Source organism: Chionomys nivalis, chromosome 2, assembly GCF_950005125.1.
Source record: "Chionomys nivalis chromosome 2, mChiNiv1.1, whole genome shotgun sequence".
Lineage (NCBI taxonomy): Eukaryota > Metazoa > Chordata > Mammalia > Rodentia > Cricetidae > Chionomys > Chionomys nivalis.
Window position 1 is genome coordinate 79,488,800 of NC_080087.1, and position 25,061 is coordinate 79,513,860.

A 25,061-nucleotide genomic window follows, 5' to 3' on the forward strand; every position below is an offset into this window, starting at 1 on the left:
CAGAGGCAGGCGGATCTCCGGGAGTTCAAGGCCAGCCTGGTCTACAAGAGCTAGTTCCAGGACGGGCACCAAAGCTACAGAGAAACCCTATCTCGAAAAAACCAAAAAAAAAAAAAAAAAAAAAAAATTTCCTCTGTAGCCACTGCAGGCTACTTATGATCCTCTTGCCTTTCTTCAGAGTAGCTGGGGTTACAGTCCTGGCTCCAAACCTTATTTTTTTATTATTAATTACTGTCGAATGTATGTGCACATGATGCACATGCATGGAAGTCAGAGGACAACTCTATGGAGTTGGTCCTTCTCTGCCCTCGTTAGGAGGGCTCTGGGTATTGAACTCGGGTCATCAGGCTTGTGTGGCAAGTGCTTTACTTGCTGGCCCAGCTTGAGATCTTTTTATCAAAATGTTCAACTAAGAATAAAAAGGTAGGACTGGAGCAATTACTCGCTCTGCGCTGCTCTTTCACAGGCAAGAGTCTGATTCTCAGCCCCGCACGGCAGCTCACAACCACCTGTAACTCTGGACTCAGAGGCTCTGACACTCTACTCTAGCCTCTTTAGGAACCAGACATACACAAGGGCAAAATACCCGTATGCACTGTGCGGGCTAGTTCTTATGTCAACTTGACAGCAGCCGGAGTCATCCGACAGGAGGGAGTGTCAGTGGAGAAAATGTCTCCCCAAAATCGGGCTGTAGGCAAGCCTGTAGGGCATTTTCTTAATTAGCAATGGATGTAGGAGGACTCAGCTCACTGTGGGTGGTGCCATCCCTGGGCTGGAGGTCCCAGGCATTGTAAGAAAACACACTAAATATGCCATGGAGAGCATGCCACTGAACATCAATCCTCCATGACCTCCATCAGACCCTGCGTCCACGTTCCTGTCTCACCTCCCTGCAAGATGGACAAGCTCGTAAGATTAAACCCTTTCTTCACCAAGATGCTCTTGATCGGGTGTTCTACCACAGCGGCAGAAACTTAACTAAGGCACACATAAGATCATAAAAATAAAATAAAATGAAACATAATAAATAAATCATTTTAGGATCTGGAGAGATGGTTCAGGGGTTAAGATCATGGGCTGCTTTTCCAAAAGACCCGGGTTCAATTCCCAGCAGCCACATGGCAGCTCATAACTGTAACTCCAGTTCCAGGGGATCTGACACCCTCACACAGACATACATGTGGGCAGGCACAACACCCATGCACACAAAATTTTTAAAAAAAGAAGGAAACATTTTAAGAAAATAGGCAAGGTGACTCACAGAGGGACGGGAGACGTCCCGTCCAGAAAGTGGAATTCCAAAATTAACGTAAAGGTTATACAGACCTCCTTTGGGGGCATACTGGGGTTGAGCCCGGGGCATTACAGACACACGGCAGGTGCTTTACCACTAAGCCACATCCCCAGCCCTTGGTTTTTTGGAGACGGAGTCTCACTATGAGGCCCAGGCTGGCCTGGAACTCAAACCATCCTGCTTCCATCTCTCAATTCTAGGATCACAGTTGTGCACCCACTTCTTAAGCTCCAATATCTCAAAACACAGCCCCGAAGAGGATTTTTCAGACAGCCAATCAATACACAAAGGTGGTCAAACGCAAACAAAGGCACCACACTGTCGTCGTCACCTTTATGTACTGTCACCAGGGAAAATGGAGAATGATGGACCACTCAGTCACACACTGCGGGGAGAAGGCGAGCGGGGCAGACATTTTGACAAAGGCTTGTGGCCTCTGCTAAAACTCAGACACGCATGACTCAGTATCCCCACTCCACAGAACACACCCATGGAAGCGTCAAAACAAGGTCAGGAAAGTTACGCGAAACAATGTTCTCAGTGCAATGACTCATAACAAGATCCAGTGCCCACCTACATTTGACGGGTACGTAAACTGTCATGAGACTGAACACCACACAACCACGTAGATCTTATAAAGGCATCAGGTGTGACACCACACAGTATGACACCATTTCTATGTACAAAGGTGGGAGGTTAGTGACTGGAAGAGAGGCAGTGTCAGGATAGGAAGCCGGTTATATAAGTGTGTTTACTTTGTGAAAATTCAGAGATACAAGATTTATAATTTGTGCAAGTCACAAGAGTATGTATGTGCAGGTTACACTTTTACACTTTTGTAAAACTCTCTTGAAGTTGGGGGCATGCTTCAGTGGTAGAGTCTCTGCCTAGAATCCCCGCAGCAAGGGCTGGGGTGTGGCTCAGTGGTAGAGCCCCTGCCTAGAATCCCCCAGTGAGGGGCTGGGGATGTGGCTCAGTGGTAGAGCCCTTGCCTAGAATCTCCCAATGAGGGACCCTTGAGTTTGATCCCCAGCAGGAGACAGGATAGGGACAGATGACCTCTTGAAAGTTAAAAAAAAAAAAATTAAACTAAAATAAACTAAACTATAGTAGGGAAGGTTCTAGACCATTCCTGAAAAGTGGTTTGCTTTTTATTGAGCCAGGACCCAAATCCGCGCACATGGATTCTGGGAGTGTGGTTTATGGGATCCCGACACCTAACCCAATCCCTGATCACTGTTAGGAGGTTTTGTTTTTATTGAGACAGGCTCTCTCTATATAGTCCCTGCTGTCCTGGAACCCAGAGATCTGCCTGCCTCTGCCTTCAGAGTGCTGGGATTATGCATGTGCACCGCCACACTAGTTTATCCCTTTACCTTTAAAGTTAATGTTATTATTTTATGTGTTTGGGTGTCTTGCCTGCCTGCAATGCCTTTGGAGGCCAGAAGAGGGCATTAGAGGCCTGGGAACTGGAGTTACAGGCAGTTGTTAACCAGTGGATGCTGGGAACTGAACTGGGATCCTAGGTAGAGCAGTCAGTGCTCTTAACCCCTGAGCCATCTCTCCAGCCCTTTTTCCCTCTGTAAAAGAACCAGAAGCATAGAAGAGAATGCTGCTTAGGTCACATGGGGTGTAGATGGCGGTGTCACGTCCACAACACAACTCTGAGGACAGGAAGACGTGGAAAGTGACAAGATGTGGTATTAGGGACAAGCACACAGATTCTGTCACCTCACATCAGCTCTGACACCACTGGCTAGGCCATCTTCAACATGTCCCCGAACCCTCCATTCTCATCTGAAAATGGTTTCCATGAAGGTGCTGAGCTCAGGGCTCTGAAAATTGAGGGCTCAGCAGTGTGCTCAGTCATAGGACTGCTGACAGCCACATTCGCTAGGGATCCTGCTCCAGGCATTCGGCAGGGTGTGGCAGCGCTTGGGAGGCAGAGGCAGGTGGCTCTCTGTAAATTTGAGGTCAGCCTGGTTTACATAGAGTTCCAGGGCAGCCAGGGCTATATAGGGAGTCACTGTCTCAACAATTAAGTAAAGTAAAATAATAAACGAGAAAGTGTTGATGACCCAATGGGAGTGTCCAGCTGCACACAATGAGGATGTTTGTCTAACCTGACAAACACCCAAACGGCCTGCTGCCCTATGGTCTCCGCACTCCTGTGCTTCGCCTGTGAGCCCTTCCTCCAGCCTATGTCTGTCTTTATCTAGGGGAGCCCCTCATGACCTGGTGTGGAATAAATGCCCTGATGTTGGTGCCACCGCCCCCCTCAGTGCCCCTTAAGAGCACCTGTTCACTCGTTTCTGTGTCTCTAGAATTTGGGCCTGGACAGGAACACAGCAGCTACAGCAAATATTTAAGGAATTAAGAAAAAGAATGGAGTCCATGAATCAAGAATAATATTGGTTCTCAGGCATTGGGGACCCTTCTGAAATCCTCTCCCTGACCTCTAACTCTGCTCCCCACCAAGGCCTCACCGCTTTCAATTCCAGGACATATCAGGGATGGAGCAGAACGCACACATAGGTGCCAACAGGTCCCCGTCAACCAGGCCTCAAAGCCCCTCAGAGGGGCCATTAGGAGGTGTCTGGCTTCCGTCTGCGAGCCATCTGTCCCTCTACAACTGGCTCGCTGGCTGTTCTCCATGGCTATTAGAGGTCCACTTTAGGTCAGAAGCTCCCTGGGGAACGGGCTGCTAATAAGGGCTCCTAACACCCTCTGGAAACTGTCTCTGAACTTCATGTCACAGCGATTAGCTGTCCAGCTCAATGCTGCCGGGTGTGGGGACAAAGCAGGCTGGAGGCCATGGACTTGCCTGCTGCAAAGAGCGAAGCCACCTGGCTTGTCCAGCCCCCAGGCCCAGCTGCTCCTGCCCACCAGGCCCCATGTGTAACCCCCTACGTGACATGCTGGCAGGAGGCAGCAGAACGCAATGGAGAGGGCTGGGCTCAGTCAGATGCTCTGCCCAGACAGGGACTTGCAGGGGACTTTCCTTACTTTTGTTTCCCAGCTTCATCATGGAGCAACTGCAAGATCAGGAATGATGCCCAGGAAAGGTCTAGTGGCCCCCAATAGATCACTTTGTTTTGTTTTGTTTTTGGAGATAGGATTTTATGTGCCCCAGGCTGGCCTTGAACTCCTGATCCTCCTGTCTCCAATTCCTGAGTGTAGGGCCTGTGGTGCAAAGTATCAGACCCAAGCTTTGTGCGTGCTAGGCAAGCACTCTACCAACTGAGACAAATCCCCGTTCCTCAAGAGCAACTGTTGACACACCAGGCCCACGTCTTGACTTAGTCGAAATAGGGACTGGAATTCCCCCATGACACTGGATGGGCTCCTCTCTTGGTGCTCAGAGTCAAGGACTAGAGTTTCAAAGGACAGACTCAGACTCCAGCCTTAGAGACGGGGCTTCCAGTCCTGGATCTGCTACGCGCTTGCTGTTAATTCACCTCTCTGACCCTAGGCGTCCACATTTTCAAGGTGGACACTCAACAAGCTGGTGTCTGTCGACACATTAGACTGACGGCCATTAAAGAGAACCTAACAGAGAACCTGGTTCCCACTGCAGGGCCTGTCTCCGCTGTGCTCTCTTCTACTCTGGCTGTGGCTGGAGTGGTGACACCTTGGTCACAGTTTGGACTGCACAGGACACACCCCCAGTTACACTACACTGCCCTGTGCTGCTCGAGGGACTCCTCCCCATCCTGAGGGGTTATGACAGGCGTCGAAGATGTTCAGGGAAGATCCAGCACTAGGGCCTCTCCACCTGCTCTCCCTGGCCCCATTTGGGTCACTCACCAGGATAGTCGTGACCACCAGTGTCTTGTTGGCTAGAGTCTGTGACAGGTTGATGTCCAGGGTAGTGGCGTTCATGGCCAGGGTCCTGTTCGAGTACCACACCCCTATCTGGGGACAGAGGGGACATCATCAGTACAAACGCTGTTCATATTCTTGGAAGCTTTATGAGCCACATCCCAGCAGGGCTCTAGTGTCACCCTGGGGCTGCTCACCTCACGGTGGCCCTGGCGGGACTTCTCCAGGATGCGCAGTGTGTAGTTGGTCCTCTGCCCTTTGCTGTTGAACTCAACCCGCCCGGTCAGCCCATCATACTCTACCTAGCAGGGCGGGAGGCGGGGCAGAGGGAGAGGAGGCGGGGCCCAGAAATAGGTGGAAAAGCCAGGCAGGGATGAGGCAGCCACAGGGAAAGGCGCAGAGACAGGTAAAAGGAATAGAAGGGGCAGGGTCAGAAAGAGGACAAGAGGACGATACATATGCAAGAGAACAAAAGCAGAGGAGCAAGACCCAAAGAGCACATAACCCCGACAGGGACGGTGGCATGGACAGACATGACACAGGAATGAGGAGGAGGCCCAGGTAGTGGAGAGTCAGGATGGGAAAAGGCAGAGGGTAGGCAGGACAGACACAGTCATTGCCCCTGCCTGAGGCGGCTGCTGCTCCCCACCTCCTCCATGCCCCCTTGCTTCTGGCTCACCATGCGTAGGTAGTTCATGAGGCTGGTCCCATGGGGCCAAATATTGGCCGAAGTACAGGCCAGTGGCTTGACACCAATCTCCTGGCTTCGGTTCAGCTCTCGGACGGCGCTTACCACCACATGCACAGCGTCAAACATCAGGGCGGCAGACAGCTGAGTGAAGGAGAAGGCAAGGCCGGGCAAGAAAGTGTCAGCTCCCAAAAGCCCCCGTGGAGTCACCCCAACCCTCAGACGCCTGTCCTTGAGGGTGGAGGAAACTTTGGGTAAGTGATGCGGGATGGACTACAGTGTCTTTCTGGGGAAAGTGTACTGTCTCATGCTGTACACGGCCACATCTGTTTGGAGAAGGTCATTTCTGAGCGTCTGTTGTTTTGTTGTTATTGTTGTTTTGGTTTTATAAGACAGGACATCATGTAGCCCAGGCTGGCCCGGAACTCGATATCCAGCTGAGGCTGGTCTTGAACTCCTGATCCCTCTGTCTCTAGCTCCCAAATGCAGGGATTACAGGCGTATGCCACCATGCTTGGTTTGTTTGAGAGCAGTTAGCCTTGATGACCGGTTGTCTTCCTGAGACAGCCAGGTCTGCATGGTTAAGACAAGTAGGCAAGACAGCCACTGGTAACATCTGCGTGTGCCTGGGTCACACACAGTATGGGAAGGATGAACACGGAGTGAGCAAGGAGACAGGAGCGTTTAAGTGTTGATCCTGGCCATCTCAACTCCTTCCTGAGGTTCAGAATCCTCCACTGCAGCAAGGAGGAAGAGCTGTTTCCACCCTGAGCATAGCTCTGGGGGTCACGGGGATGGCATGCCTCAGAACAAAGGCAAGGGAAGGCGGTGCTGAGAGCTACGTAGTGAGACCCTGTCTCCAAACAAAACAAACAAATAAAATAGGATGTACAAGTGAGATCTTCCAGCCAAGGAGACATTTGAGCAAAAGCTTTGTGGGGGGGAGCTGTTGGGTCTGTGGGGGAATGCATGGAAATGGGGGCTCAGGTGGGGAGTACAAACGTCCTGAGGCATGCCTTGCCCTGAGAGGTGGAGGGAGGCTTGGGTGGGCCACACTTATCACAGCGCATCACTGAGATCTTGGGTCCCACAGGGTCCTGTCCCCAGAGTCAGTGCGCAGTGTGTCTTTGTGCCAGTGGGTATCTACGCGCTCACCGCAGGCCCGGGATAGGTGCTGGCTTCACAGTTCTCTCTCCAAGACATGTTGAGACTGCGCACAAACTCCGGGTAGAAGGGATGGGAGGTGTTGAACATGGAAAAGCCCAGGATGTTGGAAGAGTCCTCTACAATACCGTCCAGATGCAGGATAGGGAAGTCCTGGGACCAAGAAGAGGGGTGAGGCCTGAGGCAGGATTGGAGCAGGGAGGTGTGGTAGGCGGGGATTGGGAGGGGCATAGGTCGGTACGCACCATGGTGGTGAGGATGTACTTGTAAAACGCTGAGGTCATTCCTAGCTCCGAAGCCTGAAGAAGACAGCAGAAGCCAAGAGGCAGAGAACAGGGAAGGGGGACCCCAAGAGGGGAAGAGAGATTTAGAGGCAGGCCTGGTGAGGAGACAACCCAGACAGCAAGAGCGAGCAGGAGACAAGTGAGGGCCTGTTGTATCCCCCGTGCTGGCCGGGGAAAATAGCTTTCCTAGCACAGAATGGGGCCCTCAGATGTCTACTGTTTCCTATGAAGGCACACAAAACTTCCTGAAAGAGACAGATGGGAGCCTGGGAGAGGGGACAGGCAAGGACAGAGTTCTTAACCTTACCCCTAAGTCACCCAAAACCATTGGCGTTGCCAGTGTTTAGAGCTCAATCTGTTTGGCCATCCATCAGAAAAGCAGCCGGCTGCCAGGCCTGGGGGCACGGGCCTGTAATCCCAGCTACTCAGATGGCTTAAGGCGCTGAGACTGTAAATGCAAGGCCTGTCTGGGCTACAGAGTGAGCTTAAGGCCACACTGGGCAACTCTGGAAGATCTTGGCTCAAACAAAAGTAAAAAGCAGACTGAAGATCGAACTTCAGTGGCAGAGTCCTTGACTAACAGTTATGAGGCCCCAGATTCAATTCCCAGAAACATCAAAAGAAAAGAGGGAGGGAGGGAAGGAAGGGAAAAGAGAGAGAGGACAGGAGGAGAAGGGAGGGGAGGAGGGAAGGAGGAAGGGTGAAAAGAGGGAAGAAAAAGGATTTCTGCAACGGAAGGCAGTTAGAATCTCGGGGTTCATTCTTTGAACCCCCTCCTCCTCACAATCCTTGAGGAGAAGAGGTTGGATAATACCCAGCCTGACCCCACACAAGAATTCTAACAGTACAGGGCTCCAGCACGTATTATTAGGGGAGTGGGAGCAGGGTATGGACCCGTGGGTATCGGGGAAGGGCAAGAAGGAAGAGAGAAGAGACCTCAAAGCACACCGTTCCATGGGAGAGCTCTTTGCCCAGGTGGCCTGTCAACCCAGAACCTCTTCCCTCAGCCCTTTATATCCTCAAGAGTCTGCTTAACACTTCTTCCTGCAGGCTACGATCAGCAGTGACATACGGTTTTAATTAAGAGAAAAATAAATGAAAAACAAATGGAGAAAAAATAATACAAATTTGATTATCAAGAAAAATTAAGTGCAGGGGAAGTGAATGAATGATTAATGAGTGCGGCTCACTGAAGGATGGGATGTGCTAGGTCCATGGGGAGAAGTCCTTGCCTCCAGAACCCCAGCTTCTTTGTCTATATGATGTTAAAATATCAGACTTGCACAGTGCGGGAGAGCCCCAGTTAAGGATGTCCATGAACCCCTCAACACAGAGCTCCAAGAAAAGCCCTAAGGTTCTCACATCCAAGGTCAACCTGAACTGCCCGCCCAGAGAGCTCACCTCCCAAATGGGCTGGAGAGACGGCTCTGCCGCCAGGAGTGTGTAATGCTCCTTCAGAGAACCTAAGTTCCATTCCCAGCACCCACATGGCTCACAACCACCTGGAACTCCAGTTCCAGGGGAAACCCACACCTCTGGCACCAGCACTTACATGCACACACCCACGCACACATATACATAATTAAAAATTATAAATCTTTTTAAAAAGAAACAAACCACAGTGACAACAGAGTCCTAAAGAGGGATGACTCAGACATTTAGTCTGGGCCAATGTGGCTCTAAGGACTTTCCCTGCTGCAAGCTCACTACCCTCACAAGCCAAAGAGGTAGGGCCTACTGCTGTCTGCACTTCACAGAAAAAGAAAGGGACTATCCTGGGTCATGTGACCAAGGAGCTACAAAACAGACAGACCCTATGAAACCCACAACCCAGCACTGAAGTATCTGCCCCCCCCATTCTGTGGAAACAAGAGGGGGCCCACCTTACGGAGGACGAGGTGGGAGATGGACGCGTTGGCATCAATGATGATGGTAGAGACTTTGTCATCTCGGATCTCCTTGAGTAGTGGCGTGGGGTCCCGGCTGTCATCCAGCATCCTCACTGACAGTGTCTCCTTAGAGATGAGAAAGCCTCGTACCAATTCTTCCAATCGTAGCAAGCCTGAAGGAGGGCCGGGCCCCAAGTTAGAGCCCTTCCTCTGCCTGCCCAGGCAGGGAGCACACAGATGTTCCTTCCCCTCTCCCAGTATGGGACAGCTGGGCTGAAGAAGACTGAAAAATGTGCTAAGAAGATGGAGTGGCTGTCTCCAGAACAGTTGGGACTCTTAGGGTTCTCAGCTTGGGGACTTGATGCTTTGAGAGATTCCCTAAGTAAAATCCCCTGAGACATCTCCCCAAATTTCCAGATGTCTGACCTACCCTCTCCCACCCCTTCATGAGCACACACTGGAATGTCCTCTCTGCCCACCTCCGTACTTCGGGTGACAGGAGATCACTATGTGCCAGTTGCTCAGGCCAGAACCTTGATGGCAGGCTGGGTTCTTCTTTTTTTTTTCTGCCCTCACTCACCCAGTCTCTATTTCAAAATACATCAGATCCTATCATACCACATCATGGTCACTGCCCTGGCACAAGCCACTGCCATCTCTTGCCTCTTGCATTGGCCACGCTTGCTTGAGTCTGCTCCCCACACAACAGCCAGAGGGATGGAAGCAGATGTGGCTCTGCTCTGTGCCAAGTGTCTCATCTCCTCTCTGTCATTTAATGTTTCCACTTGCTCCAGCCACATGGGCCTCCTCTTTGTCTCACAGAGTCAGCCTTCTGTCCTGCAGTCTTAGCCCGACTATTCCTCTACTTGGGACCCCATTTCTCCAGGATCCTCCACGGCTGACCCTCCCCTGGCCCGGATCTTTACTCAGACATAGCCTTCTCTAGAAGGCCCATGCCCTCCACTTCCCCTGCCCCACTCCCATTCATACGACAGGGACAACTATTTGTGTCTACCTGTCTCATGGCTGTCCTCCTAACATGAGCATCAGCAGGTGCTCAGTAGGAACCTCCAGAAAGAGAATTCCTTCTAGAAGTTCCAAAACTCAGTGCCCTCACCCAACCTCCACACTCATAACCTGTCCCCAGACCGCCACACTTAAACATCTCCGAGAACACCACACTCAACATGTGCTCTCGAACAGGCTGCTCCCCTCCTTCTTGCCTACCGACTTTTGGTGTCACTCACAACCCGAGCATTCTCCTTACCCCATCCAACTTTTCTCCTCAGGGAGGCCCAGCTCTCCACCCAACTGCCATCATTTCACCTAGTGCATGTCTCATGCCTCCTGCTGTTCCCTCTGACACTTGTACATCCCTGTGCAGTGTGTCACTTCTCACTACACAGATCTGACCACGTCCCCTCATCCTGCACTGTTGCTTGGAAACCTCTAAAGCATCCCTGACCCCTCATCTCACCATTTCACACTCTTGGGGTTGTACTCTGGAGCCTTCCACCTCTGTCCCACAAGGTCCAATGTTTCAAGTTCCGTTTAGAGGTAGCATTCTTAGGGTATGGGCTCTCAGCCTCCCACACAGTCAGAACCCTTTCCAAAGGACCCACACATCTCCTGGCAGCCCATGTACCCCTCTGTGTCCCAAACGCTCAGTGGCCTGAGGTCCTTCTAGACTGAGAGTTGCATGCAGGGAGCAATTACAAGCAAAATGAGATGATGAACACATATGAAAATGTCAAATGAGACCTATTATTTGTAAACTAACTAAAAATTAATAACACATTTTTTAAAGTTATGCACCAGCATTGCTCCCTACCACCCTGCAAGCCTGGTGAAAGCTGGGCAAAAAGGGTTCACCATCAGTGAATCACATGGGTCGCTCTGGGACAAGAGGAGTTCTATGGAACCTGTGCCCCAGTTCCTAAAGGGGAAAGAGACAATGGGAACTAAGAAGGTGCCTGGTGGAACCAGGAAACTGTGTGGGACATTAGGGCTCTTAGAAAGGGGTGTCTAGATAGAATGTAAACAGAACAGCCAGTTCTCCCTCACACTCAGCCTTGGCGCAGATGAGGCTAGCCGAGGGGTAGTTAAAAGACTTGAGGATTCGGGAGACCGCCAGGCTGACGTCCTCATTACTGGGGTACAGGCTGACAGATGCGAAGCGAAGGTACTGAAGGCGGGGCGTCTCCTCAGGACCCACCTTGATGTGGGGAATCTGGACAGAAAGGGAGGTATTGCTTGCCAGGGATCATAGCCCCACACCCCAGCCCCCAGTCTCCCACTCCCCACCTCACCTCCTTCTCCCCACAGATATGGCTCACGGTGGAAGCAGAAGCTGGGCTGGAGGAGGGTCCCAGGACAGACACGACCCCCTTGGGCAGTATCTGACACACTGTGAGGGGAAGAGACCAGAGTCAGGGACCCCTGCCCCTCTGCTTTTGCTCCTGCCCCACCCACAAGAGAACCACCCCACCTGGTTCAGGAGAAGACCCCAGAGGCTCAGAGCTGTGGGATCCTCCTCCACCAGTCTGGATTCCAGGGGACCAGTCCCTGGCCTGCTCAGACAGAGGGAGGCAGAGAGAGACAGACCAAGCCAAGAGTAACACAGGAAAGCATGTGGACACCATGGAACATGTGCATGTATGTTTGTGTGTGTGTGTGTTTGTGCGTATGTGTTGAGGCAAGGTCTCACTTTACAGCCCAGGCTGTCTTGAATCTTGCTATGTGCTAAAACATCTCCTAGATTCCATCCTGCTCTTCTGTATTAAATAAACTACTGTTTTAAATTAAGAGTTTAATATCTTAACTGGCAAAAAAGGGAAGGTGCAGTCATAAAAAGCAGACCATTCTTCCATAAAACTGCTGTAGGATAAGCTTTGTAAGAGGGATCCCTAAAACCTCCCTCCCGATAAAGTCACGTGAGCTGTGTCTTTATCCCCACGCCTCCACACTAGCCGAAGAAATAATTTAGGTCCGGGCTGGCCCTGGACCACCACAGCTATGTAAACAACTCAACTAAGGCCTTGAACTCAGATTCCTCCTGCTTGGGCCTCCAGGCCTGACCATGCCCAGCTCTGTGGGCCTCCTTCTGAAGTGCAAATCGGGAGCTGGCTTCCTCTGCCATGCAAGCTCTTCGGTCACTCTACTACCCACAGTACCCTCCTAGTGGGTGAAGCTAGCACTCGAACCCGGCTCTGTGTGGGGAATGAGGCAGGTGGTACATGTCTAAGTTGGCCATGCTGAAGTAGGGCAGGGGTACAGAGGATGGAGGGAAGTTGATCGGGAAAAGAATCTGGAGATAAGTAAGAGTCAAGACTAATAGCTCTCAAAAGAGAATGGAAAGAAAGGACCATTTTCAGGCACGTGGTCTGTGCAAATGGTGGGGCCTTCAACACGGAGGACACAGAAGGAACAAGTTTGGGTCGAGATGTGATGTCCTGTTTAGATGCCTTAAGGCAGCCATGGAAGAAACTCAGGATGGGTTAAGAGAGCAGTATTGGCTGGGGCTAGAGGTCATGTTAGAAGACTTGCCTAGGAATGTATGAGGCCATGGGGGTAATGGAGAGAAGTCAGTGACAGAAAGGATGAGAATATAAATGAGATCACACCGCTAAAAGGGTTACAAACTAATTTCAGACATGGCTACACCTAGGAGCTCATGACCCCCAGGATTCTGTCAGGAATGGTATTCTATAAACATCCAGCTATTCTATAAACATGCCAACAATCGCTCTTTAACTCTGGGTGCCGATTTCCTTTGACGTGGCTTCATTTTCGGGATCTGCTCAAACACACACTGGCTCCAGTTGGCTAAGATGGTCTCACCCTACACCTTGTTTCTTGGCTCAACCCTAAATGCATGCCTGTTCTACCATCTGCCTCTTCAGTCTCCACCTCTGCTTCTCCCAGACCGTGTCCGTGACGCGCCAGTACAAAAGGCCTGAAGAGTCTACCCCACTCTCCCTCTCAGTGATGAAACACCCAAGATCTAACATAGCCCATGTAAGGCCTGGGGTGGTGGTGGTATTGTTTACATGTTTGTTTATCTATTGTGCTTGAAGTAAAACCCATGTATTATTTTTTTTAATTTGTTCAACTTATTTTTTAATATTTATTTTTATTTTATGTGTATCGGCATCTTGTCTGAATGTATGTGTGAGAGTGTTGTAACCCCTGGAACTGGAGTTAGTGACAGTTGTGAGCTGCCATGTGGATCCTTGGAACTGAACTCGGGTCCTCTGGAAGAACAGCCAGTGCTCTTGACCGCTGAGTCATCTCTCCAGCCCCAAGCCCATGTATTATGGATGCTAAGCAGAGTTTGGGTTTGGTTTAGTTTTTCAGGCAGGATCTTCCTCTATAGATCATGCTGGCCTGAAACTCACTCTGTAGCCAAGATTTAAGATTGGCTTAACGTTCACCATGACTCTCCTGCCTCAGCTTTTCAAGTACTGGGACTACAGGGGTGAGCCACCAGGCCCAGCATAAAACAAGTCCTGATACAGAAGGTTGCAAAGAGCTAGGATGGTACCAGTGTAGCTGGGACAAGTGCTCTGGTAAGTTTTGTCTTACCAGAAACTACAGTCACCTGAGAAGAGGGAACCTCACTTGAGGAACTCTTTCTATCAGATTGGTCTGTAGGCCAGTCTATGGGGTGTTTTCTTCATTAGTGATTGAAGTGGAGGGCTCAGCCCACTGTGGGTGGTGCTATCCCTGGGTATGTGGTCATGGGGGTATCTGAGGAAGCCGGGAGGAGCAAGTCAGTAAGCAGCATTCCTCCATGGTCTCTGCCTCAGTTCCTGCCTGCAAATTCCTGCCTTGAGGTTCTGCCCTGGCTTCTCTCCAGGATGGACTCTCTAACCTGCAAACTAAAGTGAACCCTTTTCTTCCCAGGGTGGTTTTGGTGAGTGTTTTATCCTAGCGGCCAACAGCAGACTAGGATATCAGGCACTACTGCTTACTAAGACCATGAGCATCAACAGACACCTCTGCAAGCCCTCCCACAGGGCAAGCCAGTTCTGCAGGTGTGCTGGAGCAGCGCCACACTCCACCTCCTGCCCACCTGTTCCAGAATGCCCTTCCTGACCCACCGGGGATCTTGAAAGCCCCAGGCCTTAGTGCCTGGACCTCCCCACTCAGCAGCATCCACTTCCGTGAGACAGAAACAGGCACGAAGGAAGGATAGCAGGTGTGAGCAGATGAGTGTAAAGCTGAGCTGAGGAGGCCAGGGGTGGAGTGACTGGCCAAGGCCCCACCTGCCCTGCCTCACCCCCCACCCCCGTGGCCCCGCTCACTGGTGTCCGTGGTCTCGTACTGGCTGTCCCGTTGCAGCTCAAAGATGTCAACTTCCACTCGGGCCTTGGCTGGGACCTCGATGATCCCGTTAATTTGTTCCCGGGCCAGGGCCAGGGCCAGACGCTCACCACGGCCACACACGGTCTGGTCGTCCAGGATTGCAGCTGAGAGGAGACAGGAGTTGGGAGGGGCCAGAGTCCTGGGGCCCCCGAGAAAGGGTATCTTGTGGGGTCTTGGAATTGTGGCCTCTAGATTGAAGGGAGATATAGGTACGAAGGGTCTGGATTCCTGGATCTGAGGCTGCATAGTAGGGTATCAGGGCTCCTGGGTCTCAGGGAAGGATAAGCCGGGAGACAGAGCACTTTGGTGTTACAATGCCTGAGTTCCCTGGAGGGACCTGGAGGGAGAGTTTCTGAGGAGGTGGGGTGCTGGGGCCTCACCCATGCGCAGTGATGACAGCACCTGGCAGCTGGGGTTGGCGAAGGCAACTATCAGCAGCAGCAGCAGCTCAGCCGGCATCTTCCTCTTCTCCTCATGGGGACGCAGCTGCCGCGGCCCCCACTTGCCACCTGCAGAGAGACCCCCCAGTCCCAAGGGAGATGGCTGATGTGGGGGCAAAGTCTTTTAGGAAAGCTGCTGAATGAGGTGGCAAGCATAGTCCTCCCAGACATCACTGGGGAGGAATGCCCAGTTCTGAAAAGGCCTGGCTCACTGGGATACCAAGCTCATAGAACTGAGCTCCGGAAGATGGAAAGGTCAGAGGTCACTGATAAGACAGTCATTGCTAGAAATTTGAAGTAAGAGTGATTCTGGGGACCGGTCCCACCCCAACAGGAAACTGAGTGGTACCACCACCACCCCAGTCCCGCCCCTGTCTCTGGGCAGGCAGCCGTTACTAGGCAACAGAAACTGGCTGGAGAGGATGCAGTGGTTGCTAGGCAACCCCATCCCAAGCCTCACTTGCCACCTTCCTGATGTTCCTGGTTCCCACAATCCCCTGGGGGAGAGGCCTGGGCACCCAGGTCTGATAAGTGATATTATCTTGGAATTAGGAAACTTGGTGAGGGAGAAGGAGGGAGGGAAGGAAGAACAGAGGGAGGAACTCCACGTAGCAAAGAACCTAAAAAGAGAATACAGAAATTAAAAAAAGTATCTGATGAGAAACTGCAAAATGAAAGATACAGGGACTCAGAAAATGAGAAAAGAAGGGGAAAACAGGCAGATATATATGAGAGAACAGAAAGATGACAGAAACAGCTAAAATTGGAAAGAAACAGAGAAGGGGAGTTGAAGGAAGTTATAGACAGGACTGGGAGAGAGAGAGAAAGAGAAGGGACAGGAAGATGTGAAATAAAGGACAGAGACTGAGGAAGGGGAAAGGGCAGACCAAATAAGGGGACACCAGTACATGGGGATAGGTGAGAAACTGGAAGAGAAAGACAGAGAACACAGGGACAGGCACACACTGACTCAAGCAACCAGCAAGAGTCCCACAGAGAGAAAGGAAAGCTGGAACTCATTGCCTGCACCCTGTACTGGCAGACAGGTACGGTACATGTCTTCACAGAGCCAGTCTCAGGGAGTCCGGGTTTGCTCTGGGCACTCCAGACCTTTGGAAGTGTAACTGCCGGGCAGGATGTGTTTTGCCAGATGTGCACATGGATCCCTGGACCTGGTCGCAGACCATGCTCCAAGGCTAGAGGGTTATTGTAGGACCCGGAGCACTGCAAAGTATATCTAGTGTCCCCCTGTATCCCACCTGGACTCATGGAAAGACTTCAGCTGGTGACAAGCCAGAAGGAAGTACTGGGGAAGGGCAGAGTCCCAAGCAAGGTTTGGAATTGACTTCTATAGCCAAAACAGTCCAGACAAAGGAGAAAGGTTGCCTTATCAGTCCCACTCTTGTCCCTACTTCCTGGATGACCTTGAGAAAGTCCTCCCTGCACACCCCTCAGTCTTTGATAAGGACAGCCTGAGGGATGGGGACATGCTCAACAGACTGGTGGCTGCAGACTGCAATTTAGAGCTAATGTGGGGACTTGACCAGGACAGAGGAGCAAGGAATTCTGGGAGAGCTGGAAGGAGAGTTCTCAAGGGGAAAGGCAGAAGGGAGGGGGGTTCATCCTGGGACATCTGGAACAAGTGGGGATTGGGGACTACAGACAAAAAGCCTGAGACAAGGCAGAAAAGCAGGGACCCACAGGTGGCAGACACAGATGAGAACAGAAGGACACAGGTACTGTGCACAGACTGTAGGTTGCAAACAAACACAGAGGTCCTGGAAAGAACACACAGAAAGGTAGCCCCAAAGTGGAGACTATAGCTAAGTGGGAAGAAAGGACAGACAGACACTAAGTAAGGCATCCACCCCAAGATGCAATTCCTGCACTCTGGGGGCAGTGGGATCACTGTGAGCTTGAGGCTACTCTAGGTTGCATAGGGAATCCCTGGACATATTGGGTTAGAGTTAGACCCTGTCTCAAAAACAAACAAAGACACAGCAAAGGAGCAGATGAAGAACACAAGAGGGAGCAGGGGTCAGCCAGGCCCAGGACTCGCACACCCAGCTCAGGTCAGGCAGGTACAGATGGAAACAGAGTCAACTGGGGGAGCTGAGGAGTGGGGGCAGCCAGGCCCTACAGGTTGGAGGAGAGACATCAGAAAGGGGAGATAGGTGCAAAGGACAGGAGCCTAAGAGGAGAAGAGAGAGGGCCAAAAGAAGAATAACAAGTATGAGACCCATGGGGAGAGCAGGGTGTGGTTTCACACACCTGTAATACCAACAATCAGCAGGCAGAGGCAGGGGGATCAGGAGTTCAAACCCAGCCTCAGCTACATAGTGAGTTCAAGGCTAGCCTGTGCTATAAGAAACCCTGTCTCTAAAAGCAGAACAAACTAACAGAAAAAACCATGGGGAGCAAAGAAAAAAATAAGAAACTGCTAAAAGAGAGACAGTCTGACACAGACACAGACACACAGAGTGTGAGCAATGGATGAATTGCACAGCAGCCTAAAGATGCCTAAAGCTGTCGAGGCCAGAGGGGCAGAAGCCAGAATGAAAAGGAATGTGGGAGAAGCACACAGGGAGAGAGCTGTCCACACAAGCTAGGGAGGGGAACTGAGGGAAAGTGAATGCTCTGGAAGGGCAGAGCAGCCCGCACAGAAGCAGAAACTCTCCAGGAGTGCTGAGGATCCCAGTGCCCTCAGTCAAGGGGTCCTGGGAGGTAGTGAGGTTCCGAAGTGGAGAGAGAAACTGGAGGGTGGGTGGAAGAGCCAGGGCAGAAGCCAGGGAAAAGAGGAGAGAGCAGTGGATGGGGACAGCTACAGAGAGGAAGACTGGGGACCCAGAGTGGGTCTGGAGGAGGGAAGCTGAAAAGTGAGAGGTGAAGCCTGGAGGTGGAGAGGATCAGGCAAAGAATGGAAAGACAGAGTGGGAAGAAGGCTAGATGGGAGCTAGCATCTCCTACAGAGAGACAGGGTTAGGAGAGGAGAGAACAGAGAAGTTGGGCACAGTTGGACAGGCCCGGGAGATAGGTGAAATGCAGACTTGAAAACGCAAAGGCATTTCCAGGAGACAAGAGGTGAATGGGATGGGGCCTATGGTAAGGCAGAGAAAGAGGAGAGGGAGAGAGGAAATCAACGCACAAGTCAGGAGCCAGTGTGGGTCTGGGACCCAAAGCTTGGAGAACGAACAAGCCAAGAGTCCCTATGAGGAGCGATATCACGGAGCTTGTCAGCCCACAGGACCGGGGGAAGCTGGGACTGAGGGCAGGTGTGAGGTGTGTGCCCAGAAGTAAGGGTGAGAAAAGGTCGTGGAGAATGAGACGTTGAGAGGGAGGGCACAAAGCAGTGCCATCCACGGGGAGCAGGGACTGTGGGGGCCCTACAAGCCGGGCTAGTCTGGTCTTCCAGGACCCAGGACCCAGCCCAATCCCCGCCCTGCAGACACTTACGGATCCTGGTGGGACGGAGGGCTGGGCTCCCTCGAGGCCCGAAGAACCACAACCAGGAGATGCTCCGATTCTGGGTGCTGGTGAGGCTGGGGCCGGGGGAGAGGGCAGTCCACTGGGCCCCCTCCCCCGCCGCCGGTGGTGGCCCCCAACTAATCCAAAACGATGTCTCCCCAGGAGCGGGGAGGAAGGACAGGTGGAAAAGCAAAGGGCGGGCCAGGAGGGGAGGAAGGGGAAAGGAGAAAATGGAGGAGAGAAGGGGAGAGTGGAGAGGGGGAAGGAGCAAACGGAGGGGAAGGAGGGAGGAAAGAAGGAGAGGAAGGTGAAAACGGAAGGGAGGGGGGCACAGGCAAAGCCGGGGGAGGGGGAAGCCGGCCCAGGAAAGGGCCCCCGCCCCCTCCCCTAGCCGGGCCGGCCTGGGGGGGGCACAGGGGGTGAGGACTGGGTGGAGAAAAGAAAGCCGGCCATCGGGAGAAGTGGGGGAGGGGAGGCCCTGCTGGGGGGGAGGGGGCCGCCCCCTTCCCCCCCTCCCCCCAGAGCCTTGGCCCTGCCCTGGATGAGGCTAGGGCCTGGAGTCCTCAAGCCCTCAGTCCCCACGGGAAAAGCATGCTTGGGGGCCAGGAGAGGCCGAGCAGTGACCGGGCTGGCGAGGACAGGGTAACTGGCAGCCTTGGACAGACCAAGAAGGGGGCAGACGAGGTGGAGGGACGAGGTGGGAGGAGAGGATGGAGAGAAAGCAGGTGGAACGGGAAGGCGGAGGAGGGTGGGGTGTCCCGGGGGCGGCCCTCTCTCGGTGGGAGGGCCTGGCCGCGGACTCTGGTCCCCTGTGAGCAGCAGCCGCCGGCGGCTCCGTGTCCCCAGTCGGGCTTGCCTCCCTGCTGCCGGCCGGCCGCTACTACCGCTGCCGCCACCGCTCCTTTTCCCCTCCTAGGCCGCCGCCTGCCCGCCCGCGCTGGGTCCTGGAGCGCGGGGGGTGGTGGTGGTGGTGGAGGGGAGAGATGGAGGGAGGGAGGCAGGGAGGAGGGCGGGCTGGAGGAAGGGAGGGAGGCAGGCAGGGAGCAAGGAGGAAGGGGAGTAGGGGAGGGGGAGATCGTATTGGTCGGGGCTGGGGGGCCCTGCGAGGAGAATGCTGATGAGAAAAGCAAGCTGCATTGGATGAAGGGCCCACCCCCGGGGCCACCCCCTCCAACCACACCATGCCACCGCCCTGCCCAGGCAGTCCTGGGTACTGGAGCCCATGAAGATGAGAGGCATTGGTGGGAATAACTGAGCGTAGGGCCTAGAAGTGGGGAGAGAGGACTACAGATGGAGAAAAATGCAGAGAAACAGAGAGGTGGGCCAAGGCCCACAAACTCACAAGGCCAAGGACAGGAAAAAAGCCCAGGCATAAAAAAGCAAGCCACTTGAGGACAAGCGAGCAGTTTAGGGACACAGGGGTGTCTGAAGGTGGGGGGAGGCCAAAGACAGAGGGACAGACACAGAAAAACTCCTCGGGATAGGGAGCCATACACAGAAGGGGCAACCAGGAAGCATACACAGAGCCCAGAGAGCAAGGAGAGGTTACCGAATCAGGGGACAGTCCCATGAGCACAGGAGACCCACAGAGACAATCATGTGCTTCATAGACACAAGAGGCCCACTGAGGCAGGCATGGCTAGCTGGTGGAAATGTAACTGGATAACCTCTGGAAACAGGCTGAGGATGTTAAAGGGGGAGGATGGGAATTCTCCATTATGCACCAAGAACTCCTGGGGACCCAGAGATGAGTGGGAAGGGAGAAGAGACCTTCATCTTCTCATCACCTGAGCAGTGAGCCAGTGGGAAGGGGATGACAAAATGGCAGGAACCTGGAGAGCAAAGCCAGAGCAGAGAGAGGCCCTCTCCGTCAGGGAGTTCTGCTGTCTCTCTGAGGGAGCCCAGAAGGGCAGGGGGATGGAACAGAGAATCAACATAGATCTTCAAGTGGGGGTGGTTGGTGCATGGCTGGGTGTGTGGGGGGGGTGAAATTTGGGGGGAAGGAACATGACAGTTGGTGCTGAAGGCTGAGCCTGTGACTCACCACCACCCCCATGCTCGTGATGGGGAGGAGACACTGACACTCTCACGTGCAGCCCCCAGCACATGTGACCACATGCCTCGCACACACAGTTGGCACGTGGCAACTCAGACTATACCAGGCCTGGCATGGTGAGCTCTGACTATGTGGGACATGCCTAGCAGACATGTGACACCTACACATGACCCTAAAGGACCCATTTCGTATATGCCTCTTCATCCTATTAGGGCTAACACAGCCTCCTTAACTCTGCTCCAACCAAGCTTATGGCCAGTACCCGTGCCTCTAGGTCTTTGCTGATCCAGGTACCTCACCATCCTCCTTCTCTAGACACAATCTGTCCCAAAAGTCCCAATCCATTGCTACCACCAGAATGTCTGACCAGGCTTCAGCTTCCTTTGCAGGGACAGTACCTTGTCAGTCCAAATTAAACTGGGATAGCCAGGCAAGTTTATAGAGAGGAGCCTGAAAAACTAAGCTGGAATCTCAAGAGGGGGAAAAAGAAAAGAAAAGAAAGCCTCAGCAGGGGGGCCAGAGAGAAGGCTCAGAGGTTAAGAGCATTAGCTGCTCTTCCAAAGGTCCTGAGTTCAATTCCCAGCTACCACATGGTGGCTCACAACCATTCAAGATGAGATCTGGTGCCCTCTTCCAGCCTGCAGGCATGTAGAACACTGTATACATAATAAATAAATCTTAAAAAAAAAAAAAAAAAAAAAAAGGAAGCCTCAGCAGGAACAAAACACTATTCAAGAGCACAGAACCTGCCCAAGGTAGAGCCGGGCTTGTTTGTACTTTGGCTCCTATGCAGGTGACTTCACCCCAAGGGCAAACCCAGAATACAGTAGATAGCAGCTAGGCCTTAACCTTAGAGCTAACCAGACCCCACCAACTGCTTTACTCATCTTTATCTTTTATTTTTAAAATCTGCAACCCTGCTCTCTTCCCCCATTTGTAACCCAACCCTATCTTTTGCTCTTTTTTTCTTTTGATATTTATTGAGCTCTATATTTTTCTCTGTCCCCCCCATCCCCGTCTCTCCCCTACCCTTCAACCCCCCCCCAAGGTCCCAGTGCTCCCAATTTACTCAGGAGATCTTGTCTTTTTCTACTTCCCATGTAGATTATATCTATGTAAGTCTCTCTTAGTGTCCTCATTGTTGTCTAAGTTCTCTGGGATTGTGGTTTGTAGGCTGGCTTTCTTTGCTTTATGTTTAAAAACCACCTATGAGTGAGTACATGTGATAATTGTCTTTCTGTGTCTGGGTTACCTCACTCAAAATAATGTTTTCTAGATCCATCCATTTTCCTGCAAAATTCAAGATGTTATTATTTTTTCTGTTGTATAGTACTCCATTGTGTAAATGTACCACATTTTCCTTATCCATTCTTCGGTCGAGGACATCTAGGTTGTTTCCAGGTTCTGGCTATGACAAACAAAGCTGCTATGAACAGAGTTGCGCACATGTCCTTGTGGCACAATTGAGCATCCTTTGGATATATACACAAAAGTGGTATTACTGGGTCTTGAGGAAGGTTGTTTCCTAATTTTCTGACATCCAAAGGGGTTGTACCAGCTTGCATTCCCACCAGCAATACAGAAGTGCTCCCTTTCCCCCACAACCTCTCCAGCATAAGTTGTCATCAGTGTTTTTGATCTTGGTCATTCTTACAGGTGTAAGATGGAATCTCAGAGTTGTTTTGATTTGCATTTCTCTGATGACTAAGGATGTTGAACATTTCCTTAAGTGTCTTTTTTTTTTTTTTTTCCCGAAGCAGGGTTTCTCTGTAGTTTTGGTGCCTGACCGGAACTAGCTCTTGTAGACCAGGCTGGCTTTGAACTCAGAGATCCACCTGCCTCCGCCTCCCAAGTGCTGGGATTAAAGGCGTGCACCACGGCCTGGCCCTTTACTCTTCTTGAAGTGAACCATTTACCTTATGACCACAAACAATCCACGCACTAGGGAATTGAGTATAGGCGGGAAATCCTCTCCTGGGGCCTTCCTATGGGAACTTGGACACATTTCTCTGGGCCTCTGTTTCTTCGTACCTCAGGGTAGTTGTTTCTCCCTCACAGTGTCGATCACAGAATTAAATAATGCATGGAGAGCACTGGGCAGAGCCCCGAGTGTCACCTAACGCACTCAGGAGTCAGCTGAATTCAGTACTTCCAGAGTCTAATAAACATAAAAAACTAATTTCTCAAGCCAGTCATAGTGTTGCACACCTTTAATCCCAACAGGCAAAAGGCCAGCCTTGAGGCTAGCCTGGTCTACATAGAGTTCCAGGGCAGCCAGGGCTACAATAGAGACCCTATCTCAAAAAATAATGCTGTCCATATAGCAGTATTTACTTAGTGCTTCACAACCCCGGGACAAAGACTGCCATTCTTTGTCCCAGGGAAAAACTGACACACAGTTGAGTTGTTCAGCCCAAAGTCAAAACTAAGGAAGTCCAGGGCCAGCATTCAAGCCAAGCAGCCCAGTTTAAACATGTGGGCCTGCTGTTAGGAGTCTAGTAAGAAGTTAGGGCACCCAATTAGACACCACCAGAAGGGCACCTGAAAAGCCAGACAAACTTTATCTGGTTCTGTGTTCAGTTCCCTAGTGTTTTGGCTTTAGATGGGGGAAATGACCTGACTCTCAGACTGTTTTCTCATCTGAGAAATCAGGGACAGGGTTTAACCAAATGCACCTCTGATGGCTCCCCTGACTGTGGATTCAAGGAGGAGCTTCCAGAAAACGTTGGTGTCCAAATTTGGAATTCAAATATAGACACTGAACATCTTCCTCCGTCACTCTCCACCATATTTTTGTATTTAGGTGTGTGTGTGCACACAAGCACAAACATGTCATGACATGTGCCAAAGTCAGAAGACAGTTTTCAAAGAGTCGGGAAGAAGCAGTAGACGCCATCTTGGGGGCACCTGGCAAGTATCGGGGTAGGGATTTTGGAAAAAGTGTGGGATGTTGAGGCACACAATGATCCCAAGGCCTGTGAAGGAAGAATTACAGCCCTAAATCCCCAAGGGCCAGTGGCAGAAAACATAACACCACTCAGCCAGAATGGGAGAGGGGACCAAGCAGGAGCAGGCAGGCCAAGTGAAAGGGGGAAACCAAGGCAGGGGCGATGAAACGGGGGAGGGGAGGATAAGGTGAGATGGAAAGGAAACGTTAAGAGAATAAGTCTAGGGGAAGAGGAAAACCTAGTGTTTTAAAACTGTCTTGAAAATCAAGAGTTCTCGAGTCTCCTTTCACCTTGTGGATCCCAGGGTAAAAACTCAGCATTGGGCTTAGGAGCAAGTGTCTTTAGTTTTATAATTTTTAAAAAAATGCTGCAAGATCCCCAGTGGCAGTAGGCAACAGAAATGCTGTAGGTCCCAAATGGTGGTGGCGAGCCATGTGGCGGCAGACAGCGGGCCCTGGGAGCAGCCAGTCCCAGGCAGAGATGGCTGCTGGTCCCTGAGCAATGGCTGGTCCCAGGTAGGGAGACACATGGTGGTCAGGCAGGCAGAAGACAGAAACATGGATAGACACTACTTGCAGAGTGAGGTTGAATATTTATTCAGGGGGTTATAAAGGGGGAAGGGAGAAGGGGAGAAGAGAGAGAGACAGAAGAGAGAGAGACAGAAGGGGGGGAAGCAGAGAAATGGGGAGAGAGGAAGAACTGAAGCTGCCTCTCCGAGAGGAAGATGGAAAAAGAGAGTGAGCTCAGGCCAGAAGCTGAAGATCAGCCTGCCTCAGTGGATGGGGAGGGAGTGGGCGTGACTTGTTTCTTAAAGGGACCAGGGACCAAAACCATAACATTTAGGAGCTGAAGCATCTCACTGGCTCTCTGCTTTTTGTTTGTTTTCTGAATACCTGGTCCTTCTCTCGGTTGCTTTCATTTTGGCTTTCTGAGACAGGGTTTCCCAGTGTAGCCCTGGCCGTCCTTGAATTCAGAAATCCGCCTACCTCTGCTGGGCTTAAAGGTGTGTATCACCACTGCCCAGCAACGGGGTCTCTTAGGTGTAACCCAGGCTGGCCTGGAACTCCATGCCTTCTCATGCATAGAGGGCCCTGAACTTTTTTTTTTTTTTTTTTTTTTTTTTTTTTTTTTTGAGACAGGTTTTCTCTGTAGCTTTGGAGCCTGTCCTGGAACTAGCTCTTGTAGACCAGGCTGCCTGGAACTTACATCGATCCGCCTGCGTCTACTGGGATTAAAGGTGTGTGCTCCTACCACCCGACTGGCGCCTTTAATCCCCCAAACACAAGAGGCAGAGTTAGGCCGATCTCTGTGAAACCAGCCTGGTCTACATAGTGAGACTCTATTTCAAAAACAAGAACAAAACCCAAAACTGACTCGATCCATTACGGATCGATTTCCTTCATCAGGATCTCCACCCCACAACTTCAGCTTCTTCCAATGGAATTTACTGTGAGGGCCAGCCATGATAATCTAAGTCTGGGCAGAAAGGAAGTTCTTTACTTCCTCCAACCATTATCATGGGGAACTCTGGCCATCGATAAATTTAAATGGAGTCTAGAGTCTCAATAGTTTACCCTGAGACAATGCCTGGCAGGCCAAGATTAACCGACCCTCACCCAAAAGCAGACCATTCAAAGGGAATTC

The 25,061-nt window shown here is 51.6% G+C and overlaps 1 protein-coding gene across 3 annotated transcripts in view; it reads right to left on the reverse strand.

Moving 5' to 3' along the window:
- Positions 1 to 19,649, reverse strand: part of Grik5 (glutamate ionotropic receptor kainate type subunit 5) — a 69,243-nt gene extending 49,594 nt beyond the window's left edge. The window contains exons 1-11 of one of the 3 annotated variants that reach the window (XM_057751850.1): positions 18,402 to 19,649; positions 14,911 to 15,017; positions 14,468 to 14,612; positions 11,451 to 11,548; positions 11,206 to 11,371; positions 9,136 to 9,314; positions 7,214 to 7,267; positions 6,960 to 7,121; positions 5,796 to 5,948; positions 5,314 to 5,418; positions 5,102 to 5,209 (exon numbers count right to left, since the gene is read on the reverse strand). In XM_057751850.1, coding sequence (XP_057607833.1) covers positions 5,102 to 5,209; positions 5,314 to 5,418; positions 5,796 to 5,948; positions 6,960 to 7,121; positions 7,214 to 7,267; positions 9,136 to 9,314; positions 11,206 to 11,371; positions 11,451 to 11,548; positions 14,468 to 14,612; positions 14,911 to 14,967 — 1,227 coding nt within the window. In that variant the 5' untranslated portion in view covers positions 14,968 to 15,017; positions 18,402 to 19,649. Of the gene's footprint in view, positions 1 to 5,101; positions 5,210 to 5,313; positions 5,419 to 5,795; positions 5,949 to 6,959; positions 7,122 to 7,213; positions 7,268 to 9,135; positions 9,315 to 11,205; positions 11,372 to 11,450; positions 11,549 to 14,447; positions 14,613 to 14,888; positions 15,018 to 18,401 lie in introns of all 3 variants that reach the window. The other 2 variants (XM_057751833.1, XM_057751843.1) reach the window with 2 other exon arrangements.
- Positions 19,650 to 25,061: the final 5,412 nt, after the last annotated feature.